At 42.5% G+C, this 17,434-nt stretch overlaps 1 protein-coding gene across 6 annotated transcripts; it reads left to right on the forward strand.

Annotated features, from left to right (window-relative positions):
- The first annotated feature begins 334 nt into the window (after window positions 1–334).
- Window positions 335–7,409, forward strand: LOC308304712 (uncharacterized protein). 6 transcript variants are annotated; one of them, XM_080749342.1, is made up of 11 exons: window positions 335–1,155; window positions 2,193–2,315; window positions 2,468–2,539; window positions 2,786–2,842; window positions 2,991–3,068; window positions 3,192–3,269; window positions 3,383–3,462; window positions 3,614–3,700; window positions 3,808–3,885; window positions 4,117–5,542; window positions 5,653–7,409. In XM_080749342.1, exons 2-7 carry the CDS (start codon window positions 2,207–2,209, stop codon window positions 3,397–3,399), a joined length of 411 nt encoding a protein of 136 aa, XP_080605468.1. In that variant the 5' UTR covers window positions 335–1,155; window positions 2,193–2,206; the 3' UTR covers window positions 3,400–3,462; window positions 3,614–3,700; window positions 3,808–3,885; window positions 4,117–5,542; window positions 5,653–7,409. The 6 variants fall into 5 exon arrangements, with proteins under 6 accessions (XP_080605468.1, XP_080605469.1, XP_080605466.1 ...); XM_080749340.1 differs by having other exon boundaries at window positions 3,192–3,462; XM_080749341.1 differs by having other exon boundaries at window positions 2,789–2,842; window positions 3,192–3,462.
- Window positions 7,410–17,434: the final 10,025 nt, after the last annotated feature.

Raw genomic sequence — 17,434 nt, forward strand, 5'->3', positions numbered from 1 at the left:
TTTTGACTAAGTCCAGTTTCATTAACATTGTAAAATGATAGCTATAGTAACAGTAAATATCTGTTCTTACCATACATAAAAATACATTTAATAATATACATAGTCTTGTCTTGGGTACATTTATTTTTCTTTCAGGAACTGTGATGACATGGACCACATCAGCCGATCAGGGTTCCGATGGCAGGATGTAGCAGCAATCAGATTTGAGAATTCAACCTCTTGAAAGAGCTCCAAGAAGGAACAACAAACTTTCTGTGGTCCTTCGTGGTGAGGGAGGTTGACGACTGTTTGGTTCAGGAAAACTCACTCCCCTGTACTTTATTGGGAAGGAAACTATTGATTCTATTCACAACACACATTTGTCTTTGCCTATTCTATAGCTACACCTACATTATTCAGAACCTTATTCAATTTAATTTACAATATGCAAACAAAATCCGCCCAAAATACAATACTCTACATTCTATTGTTTTCCTAAATAAAAGGCCAATTGCATGTGAAATGATATTGCTTGTATTGTCTGAATACATTTGAATAAAGCTGATACAAGACTACATTCTATTGTTTTCCTAAATAAAAGGCTAATTGCCTGTGAAATGATATTGCCTGTATTGTCTGAATGCATTTGAATAAAGCTGATATAATTCACAAGACGTAAACATGTCATGATTCATGTGTTTTAATCGAAAAAGATGAACATGGTTAGTAGTACAGAATATCGTCGCTGTCCAATGAAAACCACGTAAATCCATTATTATGGATTTTTACTTTTCATCATAGTTGGATTACATTCACTCTCCTCTCTCTGCTAGTATCAGCTGGTGTGTAAATGGCCAATGGAAAGTTGTTTTATTGACCAAGCTATTTAACACGCATCACCATTGGATGTTTGACATGTCCCTCAAACCGCGTATGTAATGGGCGGGGAGATACGCTGAAACAGTAATCACCATTGGATGTGGGACCTGTCCATCACACCGCGTATCCAACAGCCAACGGAGATACGCTCCGAAACGACATCACCATTGGATGTTCAACCTGTCCATCACACTACGCGTATCTAACCGCGGGAGAAGAAGGACTGGAGGAGGGGAATGATTCAGAGCAACAAACTTTTTCTTCACTAAACGACACGGAATTCGACATTATTACAAGGTAAAGTATCACCAAATGTCTTGTTGAGAACTGTATGCTTAGGTTATACCAACGATCATGTTCACGATTGTGCTTGGCGTCGTGTGAATTGTTATTATTCAAGGAAAGTATTGTTCTCTGATGTTTGTGTTGTCTGTTCTCTGAACAAGCAGCGTCGTACACTGATTTTGCTTCAAACATGGTTCGCCTCCGTCAACCCACCGCAACTGGCGTTATCGATCAAATAATTTGCCATGTGGTTTTCCATTTACCTTTACCTTATACCTTACATTAAGCTGCCAGCACAACAACTTCTATGGAGTGTCCATGGAACCAAATGGACCCTTTACGGGTCCATAAAGGGTCCATTTGGTTCCATCTGGACACAAACGTACCATTACATTAAGCTGCCAGCACAACAACTTCTATGGAGTGTCAATGGAACCAAATGGACCCTTAACGGGTCCATAAAGGGTCCATTTGGTTCCATCTGGACAAAAACGTACCATTACGTGTGGTAAAAGTACTCAAATATTTTTACTTTAAGTACAAATATCAATAATGTAATGTAGAAATACTCTGTTACAAGTAAAAGTCTGGAATTCAAAATGTACTTGATAAAATGGCTAAAGTGTTGGCATCAAAATGTACTTAAAGTGCCAAAAGTAAAAGTACTCTATGCAGAATGTCCCATTTCAAATATTTTGAAAATGGCAGATCTACATGCTCATAATGTGTCGCACTGTGAGCTTGCATTGGAGTAAAAGTACTCCAAAGGCACTCAGCTTGTTGTGTATTAAAGTACAATAATTTTGATCTGTGATATAGAGGAGTACAAGTATTGGAAATTGGAAATAATTCAGCTTGTAGTGGAGTAAAAGTAAAATATTTGGATCTGAGATATAGTGGATTAAAAGTATTGGAAATTGATAATACTCTAGTCAAGTACAAATACCTCAATATTGTACTCAAGTACAGTACTTAAGAAAATGTACTTAATTACTTTACACCATTGTGTTACCCTTGATTTTAACCCTGTATTCTCCTTTTATTTTCAGTATAACATTTCAGGATGATGTATTCTATGGAGGAGCTGTGTGCTTTGGTTAGCGTCAAGTATGTCAGGGGCAGACATGACGAGGCAGAGACTGTACTAGAGAGCAGTGAAAGCAGCGAAGAAGGTTTGTGCGATAAACAGTTTAATGATGTGTGTAGTGATTCTGGCTGTGGTGCAACTTGTGTGATTAATTTGGAAATCAAAGTGTTTTAATCATGAATTACAATAATTAGCTGCTGTATTCAGTGTTCTAATGATAATCTGTATCTTTCCAAGATGCACTTGATTGTGACCAAGTTGATGCTGCCAGTGCTGGGTCAGCTGTTTTGATTCAATCTGGGAGTGAAGGTATGTGGTGTGGTGTGTTATGAATTATAGTGCATAGAAACACATATGTGTGGTTTTGTATTGTACCTGCTGTCCTAGTTACAAATCCCTAAACATGCACTAAGTACCCATTTTGAATTGTTGCTGTACTAGTTTCAAACATAGTATTATTACCTTAACACAAATTGTTAATCAGTATCTGCTGTAGTATCACAATCTTAAAAAGTAGCCATTTCATTCATTCGTGTGACCTTTTTCCCCTTTCAGCAGGAGAAGCAGCAGGAGAAGCAGTTGTGGAGGACTCATCAATTGAGGAGATTGAAGGTTTGTCTTTGTCGCACGCACACACACCCACTGAGAGAGAAGTAAGGTTTGTGGTAAAACAGATTAAGGGCAAAGGATGCAACATCTTGGCAATGTAATTTCTACTTTGCATTCACTGTACATTGTGTTCCTCTTATGTTTTTACCAGATGAGCTTGATTCATCATGGAACCTTAAATTAGAGTTGGATAATCCTGGTGCTGCTGAATCTGGATATGGATATGAAGGTAATATTAATAGCTGTATAGAGTCTTTCATACAAAAACATGACGCACACATGTGACACTTTGCATTATTGTCAATGCTGCATGTTTTCTATTTGACATTCAGTCTCTTCTCTTTTTCTGCAGCAGAAGTTGTTGCGCCTCACTCAAATGAGGGAGGCGAAGAAGGAATTGAGGATGACTACTTAAGTGGGGAAGAAGAAGGTTGGTGTAAAACTAACAAGTGCCAGGGAACCGAGGCTATTGGCCAGAGCAAAGCCTGACACTGAATTGCAGGTGTGTTAACATTGCATTCATTTTGTTTCTTTCTTTCCCAGATCCACTCGACCACTAACCCTAACATCTAAACGTGACCAACATGGTGATTCTTCTGGTGCTGCTGAATCTGGATATGAAGGTATTATTATTAATAATCACTGTAATAAACACAAATAGTGACTGCTGAATGTTGCATTTTCATTTTTTTCCTTCAGAATCATACTGTACATGACCAGAAAGCGCCTCACACTTAATGTGAGAACATCTCATATTTCTTTTCTGTTCTTTAGGTGCAGACAGAGTTGAGCCGGACTCAAATGTGGAGGATGAAGATTCTGAAGGAGTTGAGGATGACGACACAAGTGGGGACGAAGAAGGTTTGTGTACAACCAGGCTTAAGTCAGCCAGAGCAAAGAATGCAAAGTCCTAGCAACACTGAATTATGTCAACGTGTGCATTCTGTTTGTTCCTCTTTCTTTCCCAGATCCGCTTGATCGAAACTGGACACCTGAACGTGACCAACATGGTGATTCTCCTGGTGAATCGGAATCTGGAAATGAAGGTGTTGTTGTCATTATTAATATGGACACATTGATGCACATGTGTGTAATGTAGTATCTTGCATGGTGCATGTTTGCTATTTAACTCTTTTCTTTCAACTACACATCCATACAGTACACATGTACATACCCACACAGATGTGCACGCAAGGGGCTGCACAGATACACACAGAGAGACTCGCACACTAATGGTCTGAATGACAAATTTTCTCTCTTTTTGTGACACAATATAGGACTTGAGGTGGAAGAAGACTCCTCAGGTGTTGATGCTGGTCTCTGTAGGAAGAGGAGAAATCCAGAGGGCTGGAAGAACAACATCCAGAAGAGGCGTAGAATGATAGGCCAGTCATATCTGGCCTAGGAAGAATAGAGAGTCAGTGTTAAAGGAGGGAAGAAAAATGGGTGTGTCATGTCAGTCTGCAGCCGGCCACAGGTCCAGTAAACTGCACTGCAGAGAAGTGGAAGAGTCGAAGCGAGAAGAGATCTTCAAGTACTTCTGGGAGAAATTAGACTGGCGTGAGAGGAAGATTTATGTTGCATCATTGGTAGAGGTGAGCAGTGTAAAGCGACGGAGGACAGGAGCAGAGAAATCCAGGAGGTCGGCATCCATTTTCTGTCACCTTGTCGTAGATGGCAGGAGACTCGGAGTGTGCCAACGCATGTTCCTGTCAACCCTAGGCTTGAAGCAGTGGTCTTTTTTGAAGTGGGTAGGAAGAAGAGGGAAAAGCCCTACTGAGGAAGATAAGCAGAAGCGGGTGAGGGTAAGGAAAGAGGAGTCTGACTTCTTGAAGACCTTCCTTCTGGACCTTCCAAAAGTTCCCTCGCACTACTGCCGGTCCTCGTCCTCTAAGATGTTAGCCTGCTTCCAGACCAGAGACCCCGCCCACTCTCAGAGTGAGCTGAGTCTGAGATCAGGCTACTAAGATGTACCTGGAGCCTGTGTTCAAGTCCATCAATCACCTCCATGCAGAGTATATCCGTTCCAGTGCAGACCATGGCATCCAGGCGCTGTCAAGGCAAGTGTTCACCAGAATGTTTAATGTTTGAATTACTCTCTTTTTCACCCGAAGAAAGACCAGTGTGATACCTGCTGTGCGTTCAAGGCTGGGAACATTGAGGCTGCCACATGGAAGGAGCACTGCAACAAAAAGGACACTGCACAAGCCATGAAGCAGAAGGACAAAGACGAGGCAGGTGAGAAGACCTTGGTGACATGCATGGATCTTCAGGGGCTCCTGCTCTGCTCCAAGCTACAGGCCTCATCCCTCTATTTCAAGACCAAGCTCTGTGTCCATAACTTTACCATGTATGACATGACTTCACATGATGCATCAAATTACTTATGGCACGAGGGTGAAGCTGGTCTCTCTGCCAACGAGTTTGCTTCGTGCATCGTGCACTTCCTCGAAGAACATCCCTCTTATGATGAGTACATCCTGTGCACAGTGTGATTGAGAGAAGACTGAGGAACAGAGACATCTGCGTTCCAGCTGAGTATGTCGTTGCCATCCGGGAAGCCCGTACCAATCCCAGGCCATACCAAGTGAAGTATGTAGACCACACTTTCTTCAAAAACGTCAGCCAGGTGAACCTCTGCAAAGCCATCTGCCCGGGAAAGGTCACTGGGGATCCCACCGTGCATGACCTCCGAGCAATCAGGTATTTGAATACATAATAATGACATAGCTGCGGAAACCAAAACAAACATTATTTAATGAGTATTAAAACCTGACTTTTCTCCCCTGTCACTGTCCTTGTATTCATCCTAGGTACAACGTTGATGGCAGTATGGAGTACAAGATCGACCACTCAGACGCCTGGAAGCCCTACGAGTCCCCATCACTGAGGAAGAAGAGCAACATCACCACAGTGTCCCCACTCTACACTTGCCGCCGCACCATTAAAGCGATGAACTTCAAACATCTGCAAGAAATGAAGCAGGTGTTGCCCAGTGATTTCCATGGCTTCTACAACGCCCTCCGCCATGAGCACGAGGAGTGATGGTTTCTCTGTTTTTCTCTCTCTCCGTCTGACATCACCACATAGAATCGCAAACTTGACTGAATGGACACCTTTACAAGATTTCATATTTAGATTGTAATTAGAGAAAAGACAAGATGAGTGTTAAAATGTGTTAATTTTCTTCTATAATTTTAGCGATTTTGATTACATTGCTTTCAGTGCTTGGGGACATGTGTACAATGGCTAAATATGTATTTTTAGATACAATAAGTCCATTCAAAAAGAGGCACCACAATCTTTCATGGGCAGATGTTACTTATGGGGGCTAGTAGTGTCACTGTAAATTGTAATAAAATAAATTGCCAGCTTATTGTGTCTAAAAGGACACATTTAGGCACTTGCACACATGCACTGAAATAAAGTATTTAAAATCGCTAAAACAATAGAACTAAATGAAAACATTTAACTCTCCCATCTTTGCTTTTCCCTAATTACAATCTAAAATTATGAAACCTTGTATGATATTCTTGCTCTGGGGTGGCATCGTTACCAAAGTTCCTAATTCCCACTGGGTTCATGTTCCTCCCTGCCTGGACAGGTGTTATGTCGACAAGTGTTCTGCTCAAAGTGTCCTTCTCCCTCGTACAGTCTTCACTACCTGGAATCCAGCACACAGTGGTTAATGTGTTTCATGTGTGCTCTGTTACTGTTTGAAAATAGTTTAGGTGCTTATTTGTATTCTTATTTATTTGCCCATTTCTAATATAATTACAGCAGAATGCACTTTTGAGATGTTGAAATTTGACACCACAGTAGGGACATCTATCTTCATTGTTGAGGTCAACTTAGCCAATGAGTCTAGCCTTAGTAGGTTGAAGAGCGTTGTAGAGCTGAACAGACACTTAACCTATGGTCCTTCCATTTTCAGTTCTATGTAATGCCCTTTCCAGGCACTGTATTACTGTTACAACACCTACATTAGAAATACTGAAACCCTCCTCCAAACATCCTTTACATCTCTAAACAATCACATCGATAATTTTGTACAATTAATTCTGCAAGTTCTATTATAATTAGTTTTCATGTAGAAAGAAACTAACAAATAAGATTCAGCAATTGAACACATCATTGAAACGGGGACTCAGCAGGAAAATCTGTTTGATTAACTTGGTTGCCACACACTGTGGAGCCACTGTCTAATAAAATATAATTCTGTGCAGTTGTATTTGACTATTGTAGCATTTTTTCCTTCCAGCCTAAAGTTGATCTTGGTCATCACTGTCTGCTAACATCAATGTGAAATAACCTATTGTACATGAACACTTATTTAGCTTGGTTATAACATCAGAGGGTCTGCTGGTAAGTAAATAAATTACATTAGGAATTGATTGCATTCTTTATTAGCAAAATGTTCATTAATCCAGGTTGTACAGTCAAAGTTGTACTGTAATCTGTTATGAAACACTGTTCATCATAGTAACTAGTTTGTTTTGGCCAAATGGTCTGTTTTTGTAATCATCCATTTCACATTTCATGGATGCTATGTACATTAAATGACAGAATAATAAAATACATTAGGCTATTGTGCACATTGTATCATCAATCATAAGAAAAAATAAGAAACAATAAATATTGTATTTACAGTAAAAAGGTCAGGGCCGGAGGTAAGGTTAATTGTCTAGTTTTGATTTGCAGCATCTGTAAGTGACCTTTATCAGTGCTTTTATCGTGTGTATTAATAATATATGCATTTCTATTTTATTTAATGTATAAAAATGATTGATTAGTCAATTTAGTCAATAGTTTAAAAACAAATATCGTGTGGATATAGGTATATTATGTGAGGAACATAAACAACAGATTACTCACTTTTACCAGACATGGCAACTGCTGCCAAGAATGGAGAATTATGATTGGCTAGTGGAAAGGCCGCACCCCCATTGGCTCTCTGCCGATCACGTGATTATTGGCCGGTTCATTCGTGTGCGTGAGCGTTTCATTCGTGTGCGTGAGATGATGAAAGCATTCGTGATGAAGTAAACCAACAAAACAACTCGTAAATCAGTAAGAAAATATTCGTATTTTGTCTTGTTTTTTTGTTTTGGCATTATAATCACTGCAGCTTCCCCAAAAACATTCATACTTTTTTTTTTTTTACGGATATTTTTTTCCAATTAATTTGTTTACGTATAGTTTTTTGGGTAAAAATGTTTACGAGTAAAAAAAAGGCAAAGTACGAATACGAATTTGAATTGGCCTTAATTTAACCCCATAAGCGAGAGCATTCGTCGTTTTAGCCCTGCATGCCCCCCCCCCCCCCCCCCTCCCCCTCCCCCTCCCTCCTGCCCCGCATGGGAGTGCATTTGTGCACGCGCTTGTTTGTGTATTATGTCGCTTCTCAGTGGACATGACAAATGTGTCGCCCCTTTGGTGTGTGTGGTACACCCAGATGCACCCTCCCAACACCCCCCCCCCCCCCACCACACACACACACACACACACTCACGCATAGACCCTGCCACCTCCTCGCCCTCCTCCACCCCCTGCGCCCCCATGCCTTCACCCCCCCCCCCCCTCGCCACACACACACACACACACACACACACACACACACACACACAGACACACGCCCTCCACCTGCATAATAACCCCCTCTGTCTTTCCTGCCAGAGCGCCATGTCCAAACCAAACACAACAGATCAACAACTCGGCATGCAGATCGTGTCACGAAGGATAAATTATGCGAGCCGTGTCAGGTTCATACGTGCGGGGTTCGGCTGGCTGTCCGTGACATGTGTCAGGGTGCCCCTGCATCTCCAGCGCGCCACGCTAATGACGTGATGCCGGGGCCCTGGTAGCCTCCGCACATCCCCTCCACTCCGCACCCCCCCCCCCCCTCCCACTGTGCCTGGCCCCCGCTCACCTCCCCCCTCCTCCCATCACCCTACGTTAGACAGCGTGTCACTTGAGGAGGGGGGGTGGGGGGGGGGGGGGGGTAAGGGGATAAAGACGGACAATGCTGCGTCCGGTCTGGTTGCAAACGCACAGCTGAGCAGGGCCCTTACATACACGGAACCTGACATTTAAGACCTTTTTAAAACAATTTTACCCGTACTCCCGCACCTCCCCACACCTGCCCACCCACCAGTCCTCCCAGAGGCGTCACAAGGAGGAGGGGGAAAGTGGGACTGAGTTACCAGGGCCCAAGGTGGAGGGGCCTTCATTATTTTATACTTGAAAAATAGCAGATCTACAAGCTCACATCGTGGCACCGAGTGCCGCGCTGCGAGCTTGCAATATTTGCAATTTTGCTTCTGGGGGGTCCCTGGAACTAAATATTTTGAGATGAGGGTCCATGGGCCAAATACATATCAATTTGGGGTTCCTCCACATGAAAAGGTTTGAGCACCACTAACATAGAAACAACAAACAAAAAAACAAATTGCACAAATAGATCTACAAGCTCGCAGCGCGGCACTCGGTGCCGCGCTGTGAGCTTGTATATCTGCTATTTTTCAATAGTTAACGCACAAAATAACGCAGTGAATCCTTGTACCCAGGGCCCAGAATTTCGTGCGACACCCCTGAGTCCACCTTCCCCTCCATCCATTCCCGTCTTCAACCGTGACTTCCTGCTCAAGATGGGGCCATTTTTTATTAATACACAGGTTGTTGTTTTTATTCTTTCTTTTTTTTCTCCCCCCTGCCGCTGTTGTCTTTGTATGCAAATCCTGTCTGACTTGTCTGAATCATGTGTGTCTGTCCGGCAGACTCTGTGATTTGGAGTGACTGAGGTATTGCACATGTGGTGATTGCATCCACTGGGCCTACTCTGAGGCCTTGCATAAGTAATTGAGATGTCAGTATGTGTTCTCATATTCCCACAACAAAACTGTAGGAAAAACATGCACTGTTGTTGAAGGTCATTTGAATAATGCCTTAATGGAAAGGAAGGGGCTTGTTTTTTTTCCCCCCCTTTTTCTTTTTCTTTAGTTTCTTTTCCTTTTTTCGGAGTGCATGAAAAAGCAAATGTCAAGGATCAAAATCAACCAAAATCCTATCTCACAGAGGCGGGCGGGCGCTGATTTCTGGACTGCTCTCTCTTCTCCCTCTCTCTCTCTACCTCTCTCTCTCTCTCTCTCTCTCTCTCTGTCTCTCTCTCTCTCTCTCTCTCAAAAGATAGATAGGCTACGGTACAAGTGTCCTTGTGCATATCAAACAAAACACGAGACGGTATTTCTCAAGAGTCTTTTTGTAACACAAATTGGTTTTGAGTCATTTCTTGCGTTGACCTCTTTGATATGAAATGGGAAATGACAGGGACATGGGTAGATCTCATATTCAGAGAGACCCCTGAGAGGTCAGCGACTAAATCATACATATACACACCGGATAATGGGAACCACGCCATTAATCATTAATATACGGTTTATTATTGTGGTATTGTTGGCCATGAAGTGCGTCCCCCCTGGTGCGCCTGCAGATTGAAGAAGAATGGTTGATCCCCAGGAAGGTATGCAATAATTCATGGAACTATAGGATGGGAATAATTCATATTGCTCATTACATTCAATTCTCTATTTGTATGAACACGAAAATGTTTTATTTGACATGATAAGACGGGTCCTCTCCCTCTCCTTCATCTAAATAGGATACAAATAAACACACTGGCAGTGGTGGGAAAAGTACTCACATTCTTTACTTAAAGGGGCACTCCAACACTTTTCAACCTATGTTCATATAATTAGTCCTCACTCAAAAATAGATTTTCTTTTTTTTCTTTTTTTTTTCTCAGAGGAGGGCTGTGGGCAGGTCAGAAACCCATCGTCTTGTGACATCATCGATTGCCAATCCAGCTTATAGAAACTGCAGGCTTTCTATTCCTGAAAAGTTGCAATGTTAAAGTGGAAGCCATTGTACTTGCGATAATAAAAATCCAAATATTTCTTTCAAAAATATTGATTAATTGTTTTGGGGGGGAAATGATGATGCCACAAGACGATGGATTCTGAACTTCCCACAGCTCTCCTAGGAGACTTGGACCAAGTAGAAAAAAATTGCGCTATTTTATTATGAACATTAGTGAGGACCTATTGAAGATAGGTTGAAAAGTGGTGAAGTCCTCCTTTAAGTAAAAGTATCAATACTGCAATGTAGATGTACTCCGATACAAGTAAAAGTCTGGAATACAAAATGTACTTGAATAAAAGTACGAAAGTATTGGCATCAAAATGTACTTAGAGTACCTAAAGTTAAAGTAAAAACTTTTGAAAATACCAGATCTGCAAGCTCACAACGCGTCGCTTCTAGGTATAAAATATGGCTACAGGGGTTCATGTATGTTTTATAATATTATCATTTATATCTGCAAAATAACTAGTAACTAAAGTTTTCAAATAAATGTAGTGGAGTAAAAGTACAACATTTGGATCCGAGATGTAGTGGAGTAGAGATTATTGGAAATTGGAAATATTCAAGTAAAGTACAAATTACTCAAAATTGTACTTAAGTAGAGCAGTGGTTCTCAACCTTTTCAGGCCGTGACCCCCAAAATAATCATATTTTAACTGGGGACCCCCCCCCCCCCCCAACCTGACGAGCACTAAGAGTTGAGGAATTACATTTGGCATAACACGGTTCTATTGTGAAAATAGCAGATCTACATGCTCACAACGCCTCGCGCTGCGAGGCGTTGTGAGCATGTAGATCTGCTATTTTCACAATTTCTGCCTCTAATATTTGACAATTTGTCCCATGTTTAATTTGTCATTTCAGAGGTATTTAAAAAGTCCTTCAATTGTCACTTTAGAAATGTGCAGATACCCTCTATACACTTAAACTTTATGTTGGTTTGTTTACTGTTGAGTGAAGAAAACAACGTTGCACATTAAGTTAATCATCTGGGACCCCCCAGAATAATTTGGGGACCCCGACCCACAGGTTGAGAACCACTGAAGTAGAGTACTTAAGTAAATGTACTTAGTTGCTTTACTAAGTACATTGCACACTGGCAGGCAGACAGACAGACGAAACCCCCCAAGAGAGGGGAAATCGCCACCGGTAATTCCTCCTCCACCTTTAAGGAGGTGTTGGCGCAAGTCTTGTTTCGCTAAAACCACATCCCTCATCCGCGAAAGATGGAGGGACGTTTCATCTCCTGTGCGTTGTGTCTGGGCATGTGACGGATGATGACGGGGCCTGGGCGACACACACCTGCAGTCCTCATCCAGGAGGAGATCATAACTAAAGGCCTGGCAGACACAGATGATCTCCTACATCCGTTAGCTGCACGCTGTCACCACGCCATCATTCTGGAAAGACAACTCTGTCACCTCCCATCTCCCTCCCACCACAACATAACCTCGCCTTGATGGAAGACCTCCGGCTGCCCCATCGAAAACACACACACACACACACACACACACGCACACACACACACACGCACGCACGCACGCACGCACGCACGCACGCACGCACGCACGCACGCACACACACACTCCTGACACTACTAGTAAGATACCTCAGGGTGACATGCGACCTCGCCCTAAAGGGCGAGTTCGCGCCAATTCTTGTCCATCTGGCCAGTGGCCAGTGATGTATGGGACCAGTTACTCACTATGGAGACCCCTGCATGATAGTCAACAATGTTATGTCAATTGATGTCCATATATGGGCATTACCAAATATGGGCATTCCCAGATAGTCCTTAATATTGATAACATAATATCCTTAATAATATCCTTAATATGGATAATATAGGAATCTCCATATATGGGCATAAAAAGGTATGTTAATTAGTAAAGCCAAGCAGGGCCTTGGCGAGTTAGTGCCTGGGTTTGATGCCTGGGGATCTCCATATATGGGCATAAGGGGGTAACCTAACAGGGCATTCTCCGGGAATGCCCATACTGTATATGGACATTTTATTTATTTTATCCTTTATTAATTATATATCCATATACATATATGGACTTAATATTAACGTTTTCGGCCTGGGATTGATGACATCAGAAATTTCCATATATGGGCATAAAAGGAATTTTGTTTCTGAGAATGACCATATGACCTTTTTATTTTATTTTATCCTTTATTAATAATAATATGTACATACAATATATTTTATGCCCATACATGGAGGTCCCTATCTGAACCAGCCACACAGATATGAGCCATGCCTTTGCCATCTGGCCAGTGATATATATTAGTAAAGCCAAGCAGGGCCTTGGCGAGTTAGGGCCTGCAGGGTTTGATGCCTTGGGATCTCCATATTTGGACATAAGTGTGTACCCTAACAGGGCATCATCTGGGAACGCCCATACTGTATATGGACATTTTATTTATTTCATCCTTTATTAATATATATCCGGCATTTACATATATGGACTTAATATTAACGTTTTCGGGAAAGGTAGGGTGTAAATCAGAGTAAAGGCCCATTCCCACTGGGCCAGATAACAGATAAAAAAATCTCTTTCTCCAGATATTTTTTCTATTCAAAGTGGATGGTAGATACAGATAAAAAAAAAATCTGCCACAGATAAAATAAATATCTGTGGCAGATATTTTTTTTATCTGTTAAAGGGATGTTTCACTTTCAAAAAAACTTTTGGTCATTTTATCGACAAATCAGGCTTTTATGAACACCCTGGAAAGATTTTAATTTCCTTCATTCAATATTTAGATATTTGATGTAAATGTTACCAGGCCCTCCAGGCCCAGGGCCTCTCCACATACACACCCATTGTAACTTCAAACTCCATTTTAAACCGTGATAGATTAATTAAAAACACCCATTATTTTTTCTGGTGAATCATACCACCCTCCTAATATGTGAACAGGCTGTGTTTTTTCGATACATTTTTTCATTTGTTTTTAATAATATATTTTTGTATTTAATTCTTTCCATTTTCCCAAATCAAATGAAAAAAGTTATAAAAAAAACACGGCCTGCTCACGTATTAGGAGGGTAGTATGAGTCACCAGAATAAATAACGAGTGTTTTTAATGAATCTATCATGGTTAAAATGGAGTTACAATGGGTGTGTATGTGGAGAAGCCCATTGGGGAGTTGCCCTGGATGTGTGTGTGTGTGTGTGTGTGTGTGTGTGTGTGTGTGTGTGTGTGTGTGTGTGTGTGTGTGTGTGTGTGTGTGTGTGTGTGTGTGTGTTTTTTTAAGTGAAATATCCCTGCTTCAAAACGTCTTGCGTTTGTGGTATGCATCTCAAGAAGAAGCACTGTAGGCCTAGTGCAGTGTAGGTGCGGGGATTGACGCAGTTAGGCTACTTTGAATCCGTTTTCCCTAAATTGACTCGCATCAACATAAAAATAGACTCGGGAGAAGAACTGTTTTTTTACAAACGTGAACAGAGATATAACTTCTCGGTGAATGCACCGCTGACAATGGTCCTTCTATCAGGACGCAAACAGATTTCTCCCCACTTCTTAGTTTCAGATCCGGGCACAAAGAACCTCTGCCGGCGTTGCTTTGTCGTCGATGCTCAGACATTGTTTTGTTTGGTTTGAGGTATTCTGGAAGGGTATTAAACCATACAGTACATACGAAGTGTGCAAGGTTTTAAAGACGGGAGAAGACACACGCTGGGATCCTTGGCTGAGGGCTTTGTTTCATGAGTGACAATGATCTGCTTGTTGCTATCATATACGCACCAAGAACACAGTTCATGAACCGCCACAGGTGCGTGCGCGTGTGTGCACGCGTATGCACAATGGTGTTTGCGCGTGTGTGAAGGTTTGCGTACCTGTTTGCACGGAGGAGCACACTGTGCTTCAGCTCGCGCAGCTTAGTAGTCACACACCTTGAAGCTTTCAGCGCGCCCCCCCTGAAAGATCTGAAGTGACATGAAATATGAAAAGCACGGTGGATACATACAAACACGCTCTCCCCTCTCTTTTAACTCCAGAGATCTGATAGGCCTGTGTCTCCATCCAAAGGCTTACATTTCATCAGAATGTATACAGTGCAGTCATAACCTTTGATACAAACGTATGCCGCGCACCACAGAGGCCTATAGATCTGAGTCACATGAATCAACAGCCGAGACAGAGCGTAATAAAGACACTGTTCACATTTCCACACCGGCACCCAGGGGTGTCACACCAAATTCTGGGCCCTGGGTACAAGGATTCACTCACATGTTGTGCTTTAACTATTGAAATGACTATTGAATAGAAGATCTACAAGCTCACAGCGCGGCACCGAGTGCCGCGCTGCGAGCTTGTAGATCTGCTATTTTTGAAAAATCGTGAAAATTTGTGCGGAGTCTGAATATTTCAAATCCTTCTAAGCTTTTTTTTTTTTTTTTTTTTTTAAGAAAAAAAAAATATGTTTCTATGTCAGTGGTGCTCAAATATTTTCATGTGACCCCCAAAATGATATGTATTTGGCCACGGACCCCCATCTCAAAATATTTAGTTCCAGGGACCCCCCAGAAGCAGAATTTGAGTAACAAATGTTTGCTTAAAAAGTACATAAATTCAAAGATTTGCACACATTTTCACGACTTTTCAAAAAAATAGCAGATCTACAAGCTCGCAGCGCGGCACTCGGTGCCGCGCTGTGAGCTTGTATATCTGCTATTTTTCAATAGCCAACGTATAAAATAATGAAGGCCCATTCCTCCACCTTGGGCCCTAGTGTAACTCAGTCCCACTTTTCCCCCTCCCTTGTGACGGCCCTGCCGGCACCAACGCGTTCCCTGTTCTACCTTGGCTGGGGGAGGAAGAAGTTATAGAGAGGTTAATAATTCCTGCATCGCCCCCCCCTTGCCCCCCTCCTATGCCCCCCCGTTTCCCACCAAGCCCAGGTAATTTTGTTATTCCGCTTGTGCCCTCCTGTCTACACCCACCTCTGTCTGCCTGTGCACATAATGGCCCCGGCCCTGTGAGAGGAAGCCGGCATTTACTAATACAAAACCTCGAGGAAATCCCTACCAATCCTCAGGGCTCACGTTCGGCGCAGCCCAAAACACAAAAGCTATGCAAATCTGCCCCGGCCCTGCGTTTATCTACACCTCGGTTTCCGTTTGCACCGCGGGAACCAGCATTGTGCCTTGCGTGTGCGATTATCGCATGTAATTTACATAGAATATACGCGCAGGAAAACAGTGCACTGATCTCTAACAAAAGCGGGGGGAGCCTCCTATCGGCTCAACAGCTATCTGACGGCACAGCAAAATTACAGGTTTAGCTGTGGGGCATTAAACCTACAAGGTGTTTTTTATTTGTGGTGTGCTGGGGAACACTATCTCCTCCGAATGTTGCTTGTTTATCTGCCCCTGTTTGTTTTATAACCCGGGCTCCGGCAGAACCCTTCCAGGAAGCTGCGTCTTCAGCCGGGCTAATCTGCCCCCTCTCCCGTGTTCCCTTTGTCACTGAATCCCTGTATCAACGTGCAGAGGTGCAGCCGGATCCAGAATGTGTGTAATTGCACAAAGACACTCATGCTAATATGCCTGACAGAGTGTGCTCTCTGTGTGTGTGTGTGTGTGTGTGTGTGTGTGTGTGTGTGTGTGTGTGTGTGTGTGTGTGTGTGTGTGTGTGTGTGTGTGCGTGCGTGCGTGTACGTGTACGTGTACGTGTATGTGTAAGACTGACGCAGCCAGCACAAGGCATGTTTTGAATCTGAAGTATGGAAGTCATAACACTTGCAAGCACGGTTCCAGAGACACAAAGCCCGGGCCGTGTTAAAGTATTCTATCTGAAACCTGAGACATGAGGGCGAGATGAGAGATTCAAATTCTTGATGCCATCGCTTTCTCTCTCTCTCTCTCTCTCTCTCTCTCTACCTCCAGGGCGACCCGAGGAAGGAGGGACTCCGGCATCTCATTGGTTAACTTTTAGCTGGGGGCAGGGAAGTGGAGGGAATGTTATAGAGGCAGGGGCTGAAATTTCTAAAAGGGCCATTTGGTGAAAATATTGAAAATAGCAGACATCCAAGCTCACAACTTGGCTATTTTCAGTGCTTTATACCACACTGAACTAAGCATAATCTAGTCAGTACTGGATATGTGGTGTTACTAGTGTACGACATGGATTTCTACACAGAGAGGGTAATTTTTGACATAAAATGCACTATTCAAGTTCAGGAGAGTTTGGACAAGGCAATTCTCTTGAATGTTGCCTTCAGATATGGCATGGAAAAGGGGTAATTTTAATTTATTTCACCATGGTAAAAACTGCATTCATGGTCTGAAGAGGGCACTTTTTACAGAAAGATAAAAGGTCAGGGGCTCAAGCCCCCTTTGATATCTATGTGTGCATGTGCCTGAGCTGTGGGTCATTCAGAGGTCAGTTGACTCATTTTAGGTTCTTCCCAGACTTGTGAGTGTTACTTCCACCTCCTCCCTCCCTCTCTCCCTCTCTGTAAAAAAAAAAAGCAGCATTCATTTCCTTTTCAACAGCTTTAGAGCTGATCTGCCAAAAGACAAAAAGAAAGCAGTATCCAAGCGGAATCATCTGAACAGTCGTGTTAATTATTGTCTGATACAGTGCGGCCAGTCAGCAGGCTATATCAAGCAGAACAGACACCCATCTGATTCTCTTACACTGTCGTCATCAATATACAACACT

This window comes from Nannobrachium achirus (assembly GCF_963921795.1).
Source record: "Nannobrachium achirus genome assembly, chromosome: 2".
Classification (NCBI taxonomy): domain Eukaryota; kingdom Metazoa; phylum Chordata; class Actinopteri; order Myctophiformes; family Myctophidae; genus Nannobrachium; species Nannobrachium achirus.